General features: G+C 43.1%; 3 protein-coding genes across 4 annotated transcripts in view; 1 reads left to right on the forward strand and 2 right to left on the reverse strand.

The window, feature by feature from the left end:
• The window catches only part of rsph4a (radial spoke head component 4A), a 4,497-nt gene extending 2,325 nt beyond the window's left edge, over positions 1 to 2,172 (reverse strand). Inside the window, exons 1-3 of the mRNA XM_062563287.1 lie at positions 1,918 to 2,172; positions 908 to 1,130; positions 3 to 171 (exon numbers count right to left, since the gene is read on the reverse strand). Coding sequence (XP_062419271.1) covers positions 3 to 171; positions 908 to 1,130; positions 1,918 to 2,012 — 487 coding nt within the window. The 5' untranslated portion in view covers positions 2,013 to 2,172. The remainder of the gene's footprint in view (positions 1 to 2; positions 172 to 907; positions 1,131 to 1,917) is intronic.
• Positions 2,173 to 3,553: 1,381 nt separating this feature from the next.
• dohh (deoxyhypusine hydroxylase/monooxygenase) lies at positions 3,554 to 8,093 on the reverse strand. Of its 2 annotated transcripts, none has more exons than XM_037470448.2 (6): positions 7,945 to 8,093; positions 7,289 to 7,398; positions 6,816 to 6,983; positions 6,377 to 6,453; positions 4,566 to 4,821; positions 3,554 to 4,200 (listed from the first exon to the last, which is right to left on the reverse strand). In XM_037470448.2, exons 2-6 carry the CDS (start codon positions 7,392 to 7,394, stop codon positions 3,890 to 3,892), a joined length of 918 nt encoding a protein of 305 aa, XP_037326345.1. In that variant the 5' UTR covers positions 7,395 to 7,398; positions 7,945 to 8,093; the 3' UTR covers positions 3,554 to 3,889. The 2 variants fall into 2 exon arrangements, with proteins under 2 accessions (XP_037326345.1, XP_037326346.1); XM_037470449.2 differs by having other exon boundaries at positions 7,289 to 7,395; positions 7,945 to 8,052.
• A 946-nt stretch (positions 8,094 to 9,039) lies between these two features.
• On the forward strand, positions 9,040 to 11,592 carry dda1 (DET1 and DDB1 associated 1). Its single transcript, XM_037468717.2, has 5 exons — positions 9,040 to 9,412; positions 9,969 to 10,049; positions 10,134 to 10,185; positions 10,340 to 10,401; positions 10,516 to 11,592. The coding sequence occupies exons 1-5, from the start codon at positions 9,404 to 9,406 to the stop codon at positions 10,618 to 10,620; spliced, it is 309 nt and encodes a 102-aa protein (XP_037324614.1). The 5' UTR covers positions 9,040 to 9,403; the 3' UTR covers positions 10,621 to 11,592.
• The last annotated feature ends 85 nt before the right edge of the window (positions 11,593 to 11,677 follow it).

The raw sequence follows: 11,677 nt of genomic DNA on the forward strand, positions 1-11,677 counted from the left end.
GCTCTCTGTCCCAAGAATCTTTCCCCACAGGCGGCAGCCCAGCAGAGCCTGGGACTCAACGAGCTGCTTCAGTGCGAGGAAAATCCTCTGCATCTCCTCTCTGCCCAGCCCCACTCCAGCCTGCTCCAGGTAGAAGCCCACCTCTCTCACATCAGGGTGAAGTGTTTCCATCTGAGGAAAACCAAAGAATATTTTCATTGTTAAAAATCAGCTGTGACAACCTTTGCAAAAGGTTGATCTAATTGGAGCATCTGTGCGTGGATGAAGTACTTGAGATGCTCATGGTATCCAAAACAAGTCTCTGATCTTCAGGAAAGGAAAAGTACCTGACTTTCACTTTCACTTGTCACTTTGTTTAGCTGGTGCACTTTATCTTTATTTCTAATTTTATCTTTATCTCTTCTTACTTACTAACCCATAGCTTTAGCTTTAGCGTACTAACTCATAGCATATATTATACTATACTTTCATTTTTGTCTTATTGCTGCACTATGTTGTCATTATTGTACTGTCTTCCATCATGCACCAACCGCCAAGACAGTTTTCATGTATGTCCAACATATGATGGCAATAAACTTTTCCTGGTTCCTGGTTCTCTTCCAAGCTGGCCACGCCCGAAAAACCTTCCTACAAAGACGCCAGGGCGCCATTCATACCAGGTGCCCACACCACCTCCACTGGCTCCTTACCATGCAAAGGAGCAGTGGCTCTAGAGCTCCTCACAAATGACTGAGCTTCTCACCCTATCCAAGGGGGACGCCAGTCACGCTGGTGAGGAAACGCATTTTGACTTCTTTTAAATACTTTCACTCTACATATAATACTTCACTGAAAATCCCTATTGCCATTTTTTATTTACCCTTTCAAATCAAGACACTTTCATAATGTAGGAGTATGTTGGCAGTACCAGGTGCTCCTCCTGTTCATCTTCTTCTGACCGACCAAACAGCAGGCTCTGCTGCTCGGCTAACAGCTCAGCAGCTGTAGTGTCTGGAACGTCTCGCAGGAAGTCTTGCTTGTCTTCAGAGAACCTCAGCTTCACATCGTGGCTTATGTCCTCAATCACATCCACTGCATCACGTGGATGCTCATCCATCACCTTCATCAGCAACAAGGTGAGGTGGTCATAACTGGAACATTCAAGAAATACATCGGTGAAGACTTCCTGTGTGGTTTGACAATCAGTTGATTATTTTAGAAAAATACATTCAGGAGATTTACTGACAAGCATTTTCTTATACTGAAGTGTAAATGAAAAGTACTTAATTTGTGCTTTTCTAGTCTTCTGCCCACTACAAGTGCACATTTATCCACTGCATCATGTGGATGCTCATCCATCACCTTCATAAAGTAGTGCCTTGAGTACTATACTGTAACAAATTGCTGTAAAAATAAATTTTGCAACAGCAATACACTGTTCTTTGCAGTTGAATACAGTTAAATACAGCAAAAGTTTACGCCGGAGAAGAAAGAAAATGTATAGCATGCTACTGTCTAAACTTAAACTTAAACGACCTCCTGGCTAACCATCAACCACTGAGGTCAACTCAGCCGACGCTTGAATCTTAGTGCTGACATTTACAGCAATGAGTAGTAAGTAACCGGAATAAAAGCCATTTAATCAAATATTCTGGACAATGACTGAAGTATGTGAGTTAGGGACGAGTCTGACTATTCTATGCCGTGGTGAAATAAGGCTATTTAACGTTACCGTGTTATAAAAGCAAAAAATAATAAGTACTCGAGGAACTACTTCATCGTCAATAATGTTACAGCCTTATTGTACGTAAGTCAAGCTAAAAACTGCGCAGATTTGGAAGCAATTCCGTTATTGATGCCGGAATGAACCAAGCAAGTGCTAACAGCAGTGCTAACACCGCCATGTACCTGTTGACACTAACAATTAACATCACTCACAGGTTGGTGTTGCTTTGCGGGCTGTTAGTCATCATTAAAGCCTTCAACGAGCGCGCTACTAGTTTAGCCGCACTTTCGTCTTGCTTTGCGTCCATCGTACCTCACAATGTCACAACGTACCGGGAACGGCCCAACTTTAACAGTTACTATGGTTACTATGGTTACTGTGACAGACCGGTTGCTAGGTTCCCGAGCTCACCGCAAACCTCCTCGAGATATCACATTAAACCAACGGTTAAAAAAGGGAAATGGAATCATGATGATACATTAGGATGTACTGATGTGATTCGTAGTAAAATAGCTTGTTCTTACTGAAATGCACTAATATTACAATATATATTTATATAGAATATATTAAAACATTTATATATACGTTATGTATTGATGAACCTAGTTTGTTGGGGAAACACTAACTCCAAAGCCCCACAAAACTTTTCACACAATTCATTATTTTGAATAAAATGAGCATGTTTACATCCACGTCCTGTTTGTGTGTCCTCGCCGCAGTCCAGTGTGCGTCGCAGCTGAGTGGAACACGGTGACGTCATGCGCACGGCGTTAGCTTTTAGCTAACCACCAAGCTAAACATCCCAGGTGTGGAAGTCTGTACAGAAGCTTCCCTTTCACGCCGGTGCGTTTTCTGGTTGTGAGGTCAAGCCGATCTGGGTCCCGCACTCTTATCTCTAGTTACTCCAGAAGTGTTTCTCTCGTTCCGAGTTCGGGTCGGGTCAGGACACTGCCGGTGGTCACTCTTGTGATGTTGTTAACCGGCGTGGAGCACTGCGGTCATGTGGACCCTTACGGTCTGTACAGCCTAAAAGGCACTGATCATCACTCCCTATTTCCTCATTGAGAGCAACACAATCGACAAGATCACGACTCTTTGCTGTGGTGGAATGACCTTTCAGATGGCACCAGGACCGCAGAGTCCTTACATGTTCTGCCACTAAAGACACACTTCTTCAGACTATACCTTGACTAAAAGACACGAAACCAATTGTAGGACTTTAATTGTACTTATAATACGGGTAGATGAAATCCTGCATTCTAAATGGTTAAGATTGAGAAAAGGCGAATATAATGATAATATTGCTAACTTTGCCTTCAAGTATCTCAAAAAGTACACAGTAATATTTTATGTAACGTTACATGGTAAAAGAGGAGGTCAACGTGAAATAGGACCAATTGAAAGCAGAGTCTAACCCATTTTCGATCTGGTTTAAAAACCGTTCAAAGATTGGGATTTGACACTTCATAGAAGGGCGATTAGTGCCTTTAAGGCTGAAAGCCCTTTAACCGTAACCCCCCCCCAGTAGAAGTGCATTTTATTTTTTTTAATGCGGTCTACATGACCGGTGTAGGGCGGCGAAGGGCATGGCCAAATATCAATATCAAGTAACATTTCTAAAAACCAGGCCAGACCTAAATTGTTTTTGTTGTAGACTAAAACCATTCAGTCTTGTTCTTTAATGTCTTCTCCTCTTAGTAAAAACATAAAATTGTTAAAATTAGTTTGTAACCATTTCGCTTTCATATTTAGATCCAAATCCTTGGTCATATTCGGTTCCGCCTCTGACTCAAGCGAGAAAATGGTATGTAGACGAACACGTAAAGATCTACGGTATCGCTGCTAAGCAATAAGATTTAAGAATAAGAAATACAAGGGATACCCCAGGATTGTTTTAATTCTCATAAAGTACACAGTTGGATACAAGATTCACATAAAACCTGAATTTTGAAGTAATCAACTGTTTAAGTTTGGCATGAACTATTCCTACAATGAGGAACGTGTACTGCCTAACATACTTGTATTGGTTCGGGTGGAACTGAAATTGGACAACCTCTAGTACTGTACTCCTAACAAAGTTATCCTGTGGCAACACCATGCAAAGGAAAGGTACACATGAAGTGGCAGCTGCTTCAAACCTCTGGCTGTTATTTGAATGAGAAAGTCAGTACTACTCCCAGCCCGTTAACCCTTTAAGCTGACCAGTCCATCTGCATACTGGAACTGCTCAGTGGTTTCGTACTCGAGCATATCTAGAGCGACCTCACAGCTCTCCTTCACAACACGCTCTCTGTCTCCAAGGTACTGTTGCAGCACAGCCAGACACTCTTCTTTCCCGATGGAACCAAGTGCCTCTGCCGCCTCGTGTCGGACCATCGGGTTCTCACCAGAACGCTCCAGTGCTGCACAGAGGGCTGGGACCGCTGCAGGATGCTGCATCTGACCCAGGACATAGCCAATCTCATGACGGAATAGAGCACTTGAGCACTGTAGACCTGGGGACAAAAAAGAAAAGGCATGATATAAATGCAAGGCCTCGTATTGAGTCTAAACGCATGTGAAACCCTCCCAAAGGCACCAAGAGATTCCCATCCCTACTATCTAGTCAGTTGTTATCTCCCTTGTCCTTCCTCCACCTGATCTAATACATGCGAGTTCCTCGATATGGTGATGGGATTAATTGTTACCGTTCACTAACTAAAATCTCTTACATGCAGTGCAAACTATACATTTGTTTCCCAGGTTAATATTTAAACAGTTTCCTAGACTCATTATGTTTCAATTATGTTAAACAGAGTTTGACATGAACATTTCCAGAAGTAAACAGATCTAAAGTAGACAGATGTAAACCATGTCCTACCGTCTCCCAGTGCCAGCACAGCCATCTCGGTGCCCAGATTACGCAAGGCAAACATGGCCCGATAACGTTCAAAAAGTGGCAGATCCTCGTCTAACAGACTTGAGCGAAGCTCTGACACGCTCTTTCTCACAGCTGGAGGAGCCGGGTCTACGGATTGGTAGGGGTTCTGATCCGTACTTCCATCGTCCAACTGCTTAACCCCTGTACTCTGCAACCACTCCAACCGCTGAACAGCCAGCTGACAAGTCTCTGCCACCTGAGGGAAGGCAGAGGCCGGATGTTTAAATAAAAAGGTTTGGACTGCACATTTGACACAACGAGCCAAGACTTAAGCTAAGTTACTACCACATGGGTGATGTCAGTTTTAGAAGTGTTAATATCAGAGGAACAGCAGTGCACCTGGTGCATGGTGGTGCATATAGTGTGATGCGCTGGGAGCCACAAAGTTGGTGGTTCGAATCTCAGCTGCCCCATGTGCCATGTTGAAGTGTCCATGAGCAAGACACCTACAGACCTGTTGGCTCTGCAGGCGAACTGCAGGGGGTCCAGGAGGGGGTCGGTGAGGGACAGGGAACAGGGATGATGGTGGAGGCCTTGAAGCAGGCTGGGATGTGGCATGTCACCAAGGAGGTGTTGAAGATGGCGGTGAACACAGGAGACATCTCACCGCCTTGATGAAACCTGTATTTAGACTCTGTGTACAGGTCTTTGTCCCCACTCCTAAATGCCTGATCCTTCTGCAGACGTAGTTTCCTGAGTTCGGCTGTGAACCAGGGTTTGTCGTTGTTATAACTCACCCTGGTGCATGATGGGACACAGCTGTCCTCACAGAAGCCGATGTAAGAAGTTACAGCCTCTATGAAGTCCTGAAAACATCCCAGTCTGCAGTCCAAACACACCCGGAGGTCCTCTAGCGCCTCGCTGGTCCACTTCTTGGATTCCCTCAGCACAGGTTCACAGAGCTTTAGTTTCTGCCTGTATGCAGGAATCAGGTGGACCATGACGTGGTCGAGTGTCCCAGCGTGATGAGCCCTGCTTGCTGTGGTGTAGCAGTGGTCCAGAGTGTTCTCCTCTCTGCTCGTGCATTTATTAACTGTTTGAACTTAGGAAGTTCGTGGCTGAGGTTTCCTTTGTTAAAGTCCGGGTTGGTCCGCTCCACACGCCGTATCCGGTAGGCGAGTGCCTGCTGTGCCTCGTGCACGTCGTTTATGCCCAAGCTTCTTATTATTGTTGTTATTCTTTCTAACAAATTGTTCTAGTGAATAATAGTGAACCCAAATTATTAACCAACATTTTAACAGTTGATCTGAAAATGGATAATTTATCACTCAAAACATTTTAGCGCACGGCTTTACTTGTAGGGTATTATGTTAGCCACCAGTTGATCTTTTCTACTACGCTCTGTTTCTGAAGAGGGAAAAGAAGGAACACTTCCTACTCCTATCCACCCAACCTCACTCGTATTCCCTCTATTTCTTTGTAGATATGAATAGGAAACACTAGAGGTGCCACAAAAACAATATTAGAGCATTATATAAAACACAAAACAATATTATTGACTCCCACACTTACTGACTCTGACTTTTAGTTAATATAGCATGTTTCCATATAATCAGACCTGTTGGTCCATCCATCCGCACCCCCCTCACCTTTAAACCTTGGGAAATCACTAAATACTGACCGTGTTGTAGAATAACCTAAATACATTCTGTACTGTAAACCAGGCTTCACACAACATTAACATGAAAAGCAATAACGTAACACATGTCTTTGAGCAGGTAATGAGTGCTCTGTGCCGGGTTTGTTCCTACCTCTATGACAGGGTCCTGACTGTATTCTTTCAGTAGGTCCAGAACCACAGCATCCCCAATTGCTCCCAAAGCCTCCCCTAACCAAAGAAAAAAGTCGTTCAAAAAGCACATACACTGTTGCTTGTAGGTCTCCTAAAGAGAAGGTTTTCTGTCATATGTCTCACTGAGGAGTACATCCACGTTTATGCAATGCGATGCTATTACCCATCAACACATTTCTACATGTTTTCCTCTGTCTATGTTGTGGAGTTGGAAGGTGTGTGTGGGGGTCAGCATGAGCCCCCTTATTACCAAACACACGTAAATCAATTCAATCTATTGATGACCCAATCATGTTAAGTTCTTTGACTAGTTTCTTCTCTAATCCCTATAATCTGTATATGTTTGGAAGTGATTAGTCTCTTGGACCATACCAATTTATGAGCGCAAGAATGCTTACCTGCTTCATGCCTGACCATGGGCTCCTGCTGTGTATCTCGGAGCACGGCTGTTAAAGTGGGGATGGCCCGTCTGTCCTGCATCTGTCCAAGGCAGTAAGCCAACTCATGTTTCAGCAGGGCAGATTCATCTGTGAAGGCTTTACTGATCCAGTCAATGGCTTCAGCCCCTAGACCATGTTAAGGCATTCATCATTCACATTATCATTAAAAAGATATAAATACACACAATTATGACCAAATTGTATAGATCAATGAGAAATCACTTTAGAAAGGGTGTATTTTAGACACTGTATTTTTTTAAACACAAACTACAAACGTGATCATCTTTGAGGTAGAACATGTTGAACTAGCGACTTTTTCTGCTTTCCTCGTGCTCTGCTCTCATCTCTCCATCATCACTGTCTAAAACAGCAGGTCACTTTGGGCGTGCATCGTTAATGTTAAATGTTTGTTGTTGTGTTCATGTTTTTACCTCCAAGGTTCTTCAAGGTGAATAAGGCTCTGAACCGCCGGGTCAGGTCTATTCCTGGATCGATCAAAACCTGTCCTACTGCTGCCATCTGTTCAACACTGGTCATCCTGCTGCAGAGACAGACAGTTAGTATACACTGACATATCCGTGCTCCCTAAATGGCTTATCTTAACTGCTTTTGTTAAATATTTCAAAATAATATTCTAAATGAAATGAGTAAAGCTGCAAAGATTGCAAAAGACGCAGTGTTTCACAGAGAAAACCTAGAGTTCAAAGGGCAGATCAGATCAGCAGTTCGATTCCCACTTGTGGGGCTAATAGTGTTTTTATTATGACGTTGGACAACAAATCATCCTTTCGTGAATGCCTAATGTGGATGAGCGTGTAGAATGGGGTTACCTTTAATCTTACTGAATGTTTAATATGAAACATTGTGTTCTCACAGATTAATCTGAGCATCCTTCCCTCATTAACAGTCCTCTCTCCGCGGAATTACAAACTTTAACGTACATGCTGTGTGGAATTAATAACGATGCAGTTTACAAACACCAGATGGCAAAGATGCCACTCATGTTACTCGGTTTTCTCTTATTTACAATCACTTAACTTCAGTTCTACATTCCTCAAACATGGGCACAATTGAGCTGCTAACTAACCTTCCGAATGTGCAGTAAAACGAGGAAAGGAATCCAGCACGGGGGACATTAGTGTGCTGCAACTTCCGCTGGCTTCTTCTTCTTCTACTTCCTCTTCTTCTTCTGCTTTCGTGAGCTTATCGGTGCATTACTGCCACCTTCTGCTCCGGAGTGGGGACCGACCAGGTCCGTGTAGGTCCGTGTAGGGACCGAGTCCGGGTCGACACGGACCCGTCGGTCTGATGACAGTTTTTTTAATCCACCAAAGTGAAATATCGCAGTTCAATGTAGGCACGTGAAGAGCTGCCCCCTGCTGTGCCTTTGGCCAAATAACTGTTACTCGAGTGGGCAAATAGAAAGTCATCTCCCAACAAAATGTGTTGTTTTGTTAAATAAAAAATATTGTTGCACATTTTCCTCACTTGAATGTTCCTTTAACTTCACAATTACTAAATTGGCAGTTTTGAGTTTCCTCATCTCGTATACGTCACAATGTTTTTGAAATACACGTTGTCATGTCGTTTACACTAAGATCCCTTTGTTACTATTTAAATATTTATTCCTCCGCAGCTGCTCCATCTTTTCAGCATCTTATTCCCCAGCACCATGACGAACTGGTGATGTGGCAGTTGCCATAGCTGTTGTTGCTAGGTAACTATTTGTAAAAAGTTCCGTTTCAGGCGCCAGTTAAGTGTGAGGAAGACCACATTAATGAAGACGTAGCAAACCCATTTCCCAATTCCCAATAACATTATTTTGGCATAACTTGCCCGATGACCAACCAACACAGTACAAATGGAGAATGTGTAATTTAAGAATTTAAGAATAAAGAAATGCCCCAATTTGAATCCAACACTAGTTTCTAGAGCTTTCCATTGATGTTTGTTTGTTTGTAATCCTGAAAGAAATTATAGTTCATTCAGTTGTTTAATAGAATATAATATTCTATAATCGAATATAAAATAATCCGGCCATGTATGTGTACATTACATTTTTGCTTTATATGCGCATGGGGCGACGTGAGATTTCCCAGTCAATATTTATGATAATATAACCATATGTCGTGTTCGTGATTGGCTGTTATCTCAAGCTACTACCACGTGGGACCAAGGATAGACCAATAGGCGCCTTCGGAGAGTGGTCAATGTAGCACCGCTACCTTCCAGCCATCATGCTAGCCAAAGAAGTCCTGTACAACTAGCTTTGTCATCTCGTGCAATGATATACTAGGTTAATTTATCTGTGTCTACATCATCTTTTTTTATTAACACCGGCATCTAGAATGGAACGGGCTACTTGTGTGTGAATATCCTTGTTTTTTCTGCCGAGAGGGTCGGTCAGGACAGCTGTTTCGGTTAACTAGCCTGTTAGCTTGTGTGGCTAACCTCCACATATTGCCCTGCCATCACGACCAGCACAACAGACACCAAGCCAAGGCCACAAGCCGGGGGTTCGACAGTTGGGAATTTGTACCATCATCATGGAGAAGGTATGTAGTTCACAGACACCATGCTCGTGACGCTAGTTTAATCCCCCGGTAGCCCGAGGGCGTTGTGTGATACCGAGCTAGCTGACTGCGGGTAACAGACGGCTGCTAGCCCCACCTGCTTCTCCCGCTGGCATTCGTTCACCGCGGCCGAGTCCTTATCGCTCTGTGGCCCGAGCGGCTCGGTTCTGACTTGCTCATTTGAAACCAGTTTCTGTGCACTGTATCTGACACCATCTCCGGCTGGGAGGGTTATGGCGGACCTCACAGGGAGAGGAGCAGGACCGGTAGCCTGCATGTGTTACTGGTAGAGGGAACGCCCAGCACTGACTCACTTACTGATATCCTGGAGTCCGTTACTGGGCTTGTAGCACAGTGTCTGTAATAGCAAACTAATTATTCTGACGCCACACGGAAATAGTGCTGTTATAAAAAAAAGTAACATATTTGTGTACAGCAAAGAGTCCGATGATTCGGGATTACAATGTTGAGAGTCAGATTAAATGTAAAGGGAAGGACACACCATCGCCATATTCATCAGCTCCCCTTCTGCCCACAGGCCGATTTCTTAAAAGGACTTCCCGTCTACAATAAGAGCAACTTCAGCAGGTTTCATGCAGACTCTGTCTGCAAAGCCTCTGTAAGTAGCCTATGATATTAATGTGTATCGCCAGTGGTCCCATGGATACAATTCTTGCTTATTGTTCAAAATGTTTTGTTGTAGAATCGGAGGCCTTCTGTGTACCTTCCAACTCGAGATTATCCCTCTGAACAGAGTAAGTAGACTATATCCATCATTTAGAGCAAAGGCTGGACTAAAACAACTAACAAAAGATTTTCAAATGATTTGTTTTCATACAAATTATTTCATGGAGACTTTGCTCTAAATGAGTTAAACATATTTTTCCAATAATGCTGTTTTTTCTGCAGTTATTGTAACGGAGAAAACCAACATCCTCCTGCGGTACCTCCATCAGCAGTGGGACAAAAAGGTGAGCATGTGCATTGCTTTTTTACAGTTTCATTAATCTGGCTTTTCTTATTGATTAGTCTTTATTATTATAAACTGTAGTTCAACTGCTGTTTAATCCTTTTGTGTCTCACAGAATGCAGCAAAGAAAAGGGAACAAGAGCAAGGGGAGAGCGACAGTCCGGCCCCCCCAAGGAAAATTGCTAGGACAGATAGCCAAGAGATGAACGAGGACTCATAAGTGTGTGTGTGTGCGCATGAGAGTGAGTCTGTGTGTGTGTGTGTGTGTGTGTGTGTGTGTGTGTGTGTGTGTGTGTTTGCGGATACAGAGCCAGTACAAACTAACTAACAATGGGAAATCCCACCATTCTAAACATGTCTGGCCATTCTGCACCATGGCAAGATTCCTTTTCTGGTAATGTATTAAGTCACTCAAAGAGAATTGGAGACATTCAAGTAAAAAACCACCATTCATATTGTAAAGGTTGTGTGCGAGTGAAAATAGTGTAATGAGAAAATATTTGACAGTCACTGACTGGTGAGAACAGTTCAGCTGTTAGAGAGGTGACTTTATACTGATGCTTTTTTTCCCTTCTCTTTCCTATGCTGGCTGTTCACTGTGTAGCAGTACATGTTTAAGTGTTTGTTTGTATGCATGCTGAGCTGTGAGTGTGAATTGTACTGTATATTAGAAAAAAATGTCAGCGCAGTTTTTAAGATGGGAGCGGGACTTGTCAGACAGTAACCGGGAAAAAGGTGTCACTGCTGGACGGTTTGTCCCGATGTGTGAAAAGACAACTTTTTGTTACTGTTTTAATTTTATTGTAACGATTATGGTTTCTGTATGGCAATGAGCTTCCTGCCAGCCACAGTGCCCACTGTCTCGGTTTCACTGCCCGCTCTGCAGCCACATGGGGGGCATTTGGCATTTCTTCATCGTTTGAATCGACAGAACCCAGACCGCACTGTGAACAGAACAGCACAACGTAGAAGTAGCTCTTCCAGAATCCCCCGTAGAAGTGTCTTTATGGTGAATATGCATATCTTCATTATAGTCTGGCACTTGTGCTCGTAGGTTAAATGTTGTGAATGTTTCTGCGAAATGTTTTACATCTAGCCTTCTGGCTAATTAAAGCTAGTGGGATTTTCTGTGATGGGAAGTTTTGACCGTTCTTTCATCAAAAGATGTAAAAAAAAAAAAAAAAAAAGATAAGCTCAAATATGGATTGATGACATTAGCTATTCAGTTGCACATCAAGGTAAAAGCAAGAAAGATATCAAAATGAAATGTCTGGAAT

This window comes from Pungitius pungitius, chromosome 7 (assembly GCF_949316345.1).
Source record: "Pungitius pungitius chromosome 7, fPunPun2.1, whole genome shotgun sequence".
NCBI classification, from domain to species: Eukaryota; Metazoa; Chordata; class Actinopteri; order Perciformes; family Gasterosteidae; genus Pungitius; species Pungitius pungitius.

Coding starts and splice junctions, on each gene's coding strand:
- dohh (XM_037470448.2), bottom strand. CDS start 7,394: ATGACCAGTGTTGAACAGATGGCAGCAGTAGGACAGGTTTTGATCGAT. Junction 6,984..7,288: donor CACCTTGAAGAACCTTGGAG/GTAAAAACATGA, acceptor AACATGGTCTAG/GGGCTGAAGCCATTGACTGG. Junction 4,201..4,565: donor TGTGCTGGCACTGGGAGACG/GTAGGACATGGT, acceptor TTTTGTCCCCAG/GTCTACAGTGCTCAAGTGCT.
- dda1 (XM_037468717.2), top strand. Junction 10,050..10,133: donor ACTCTGTCTGCAAAGCCTCT/GTAAGTAGCCTA, acceptor GTTTTGTTGTAG/AATCGGAGGCCTTCTGTGTA. Junction 10,402..10,515: donor ATCAGCAGTGGGACAAAAAG/GTGAGCATGTGC, acceptor TGTGTCTCACAG/AATGCAGCAAAGAAAAGGGA.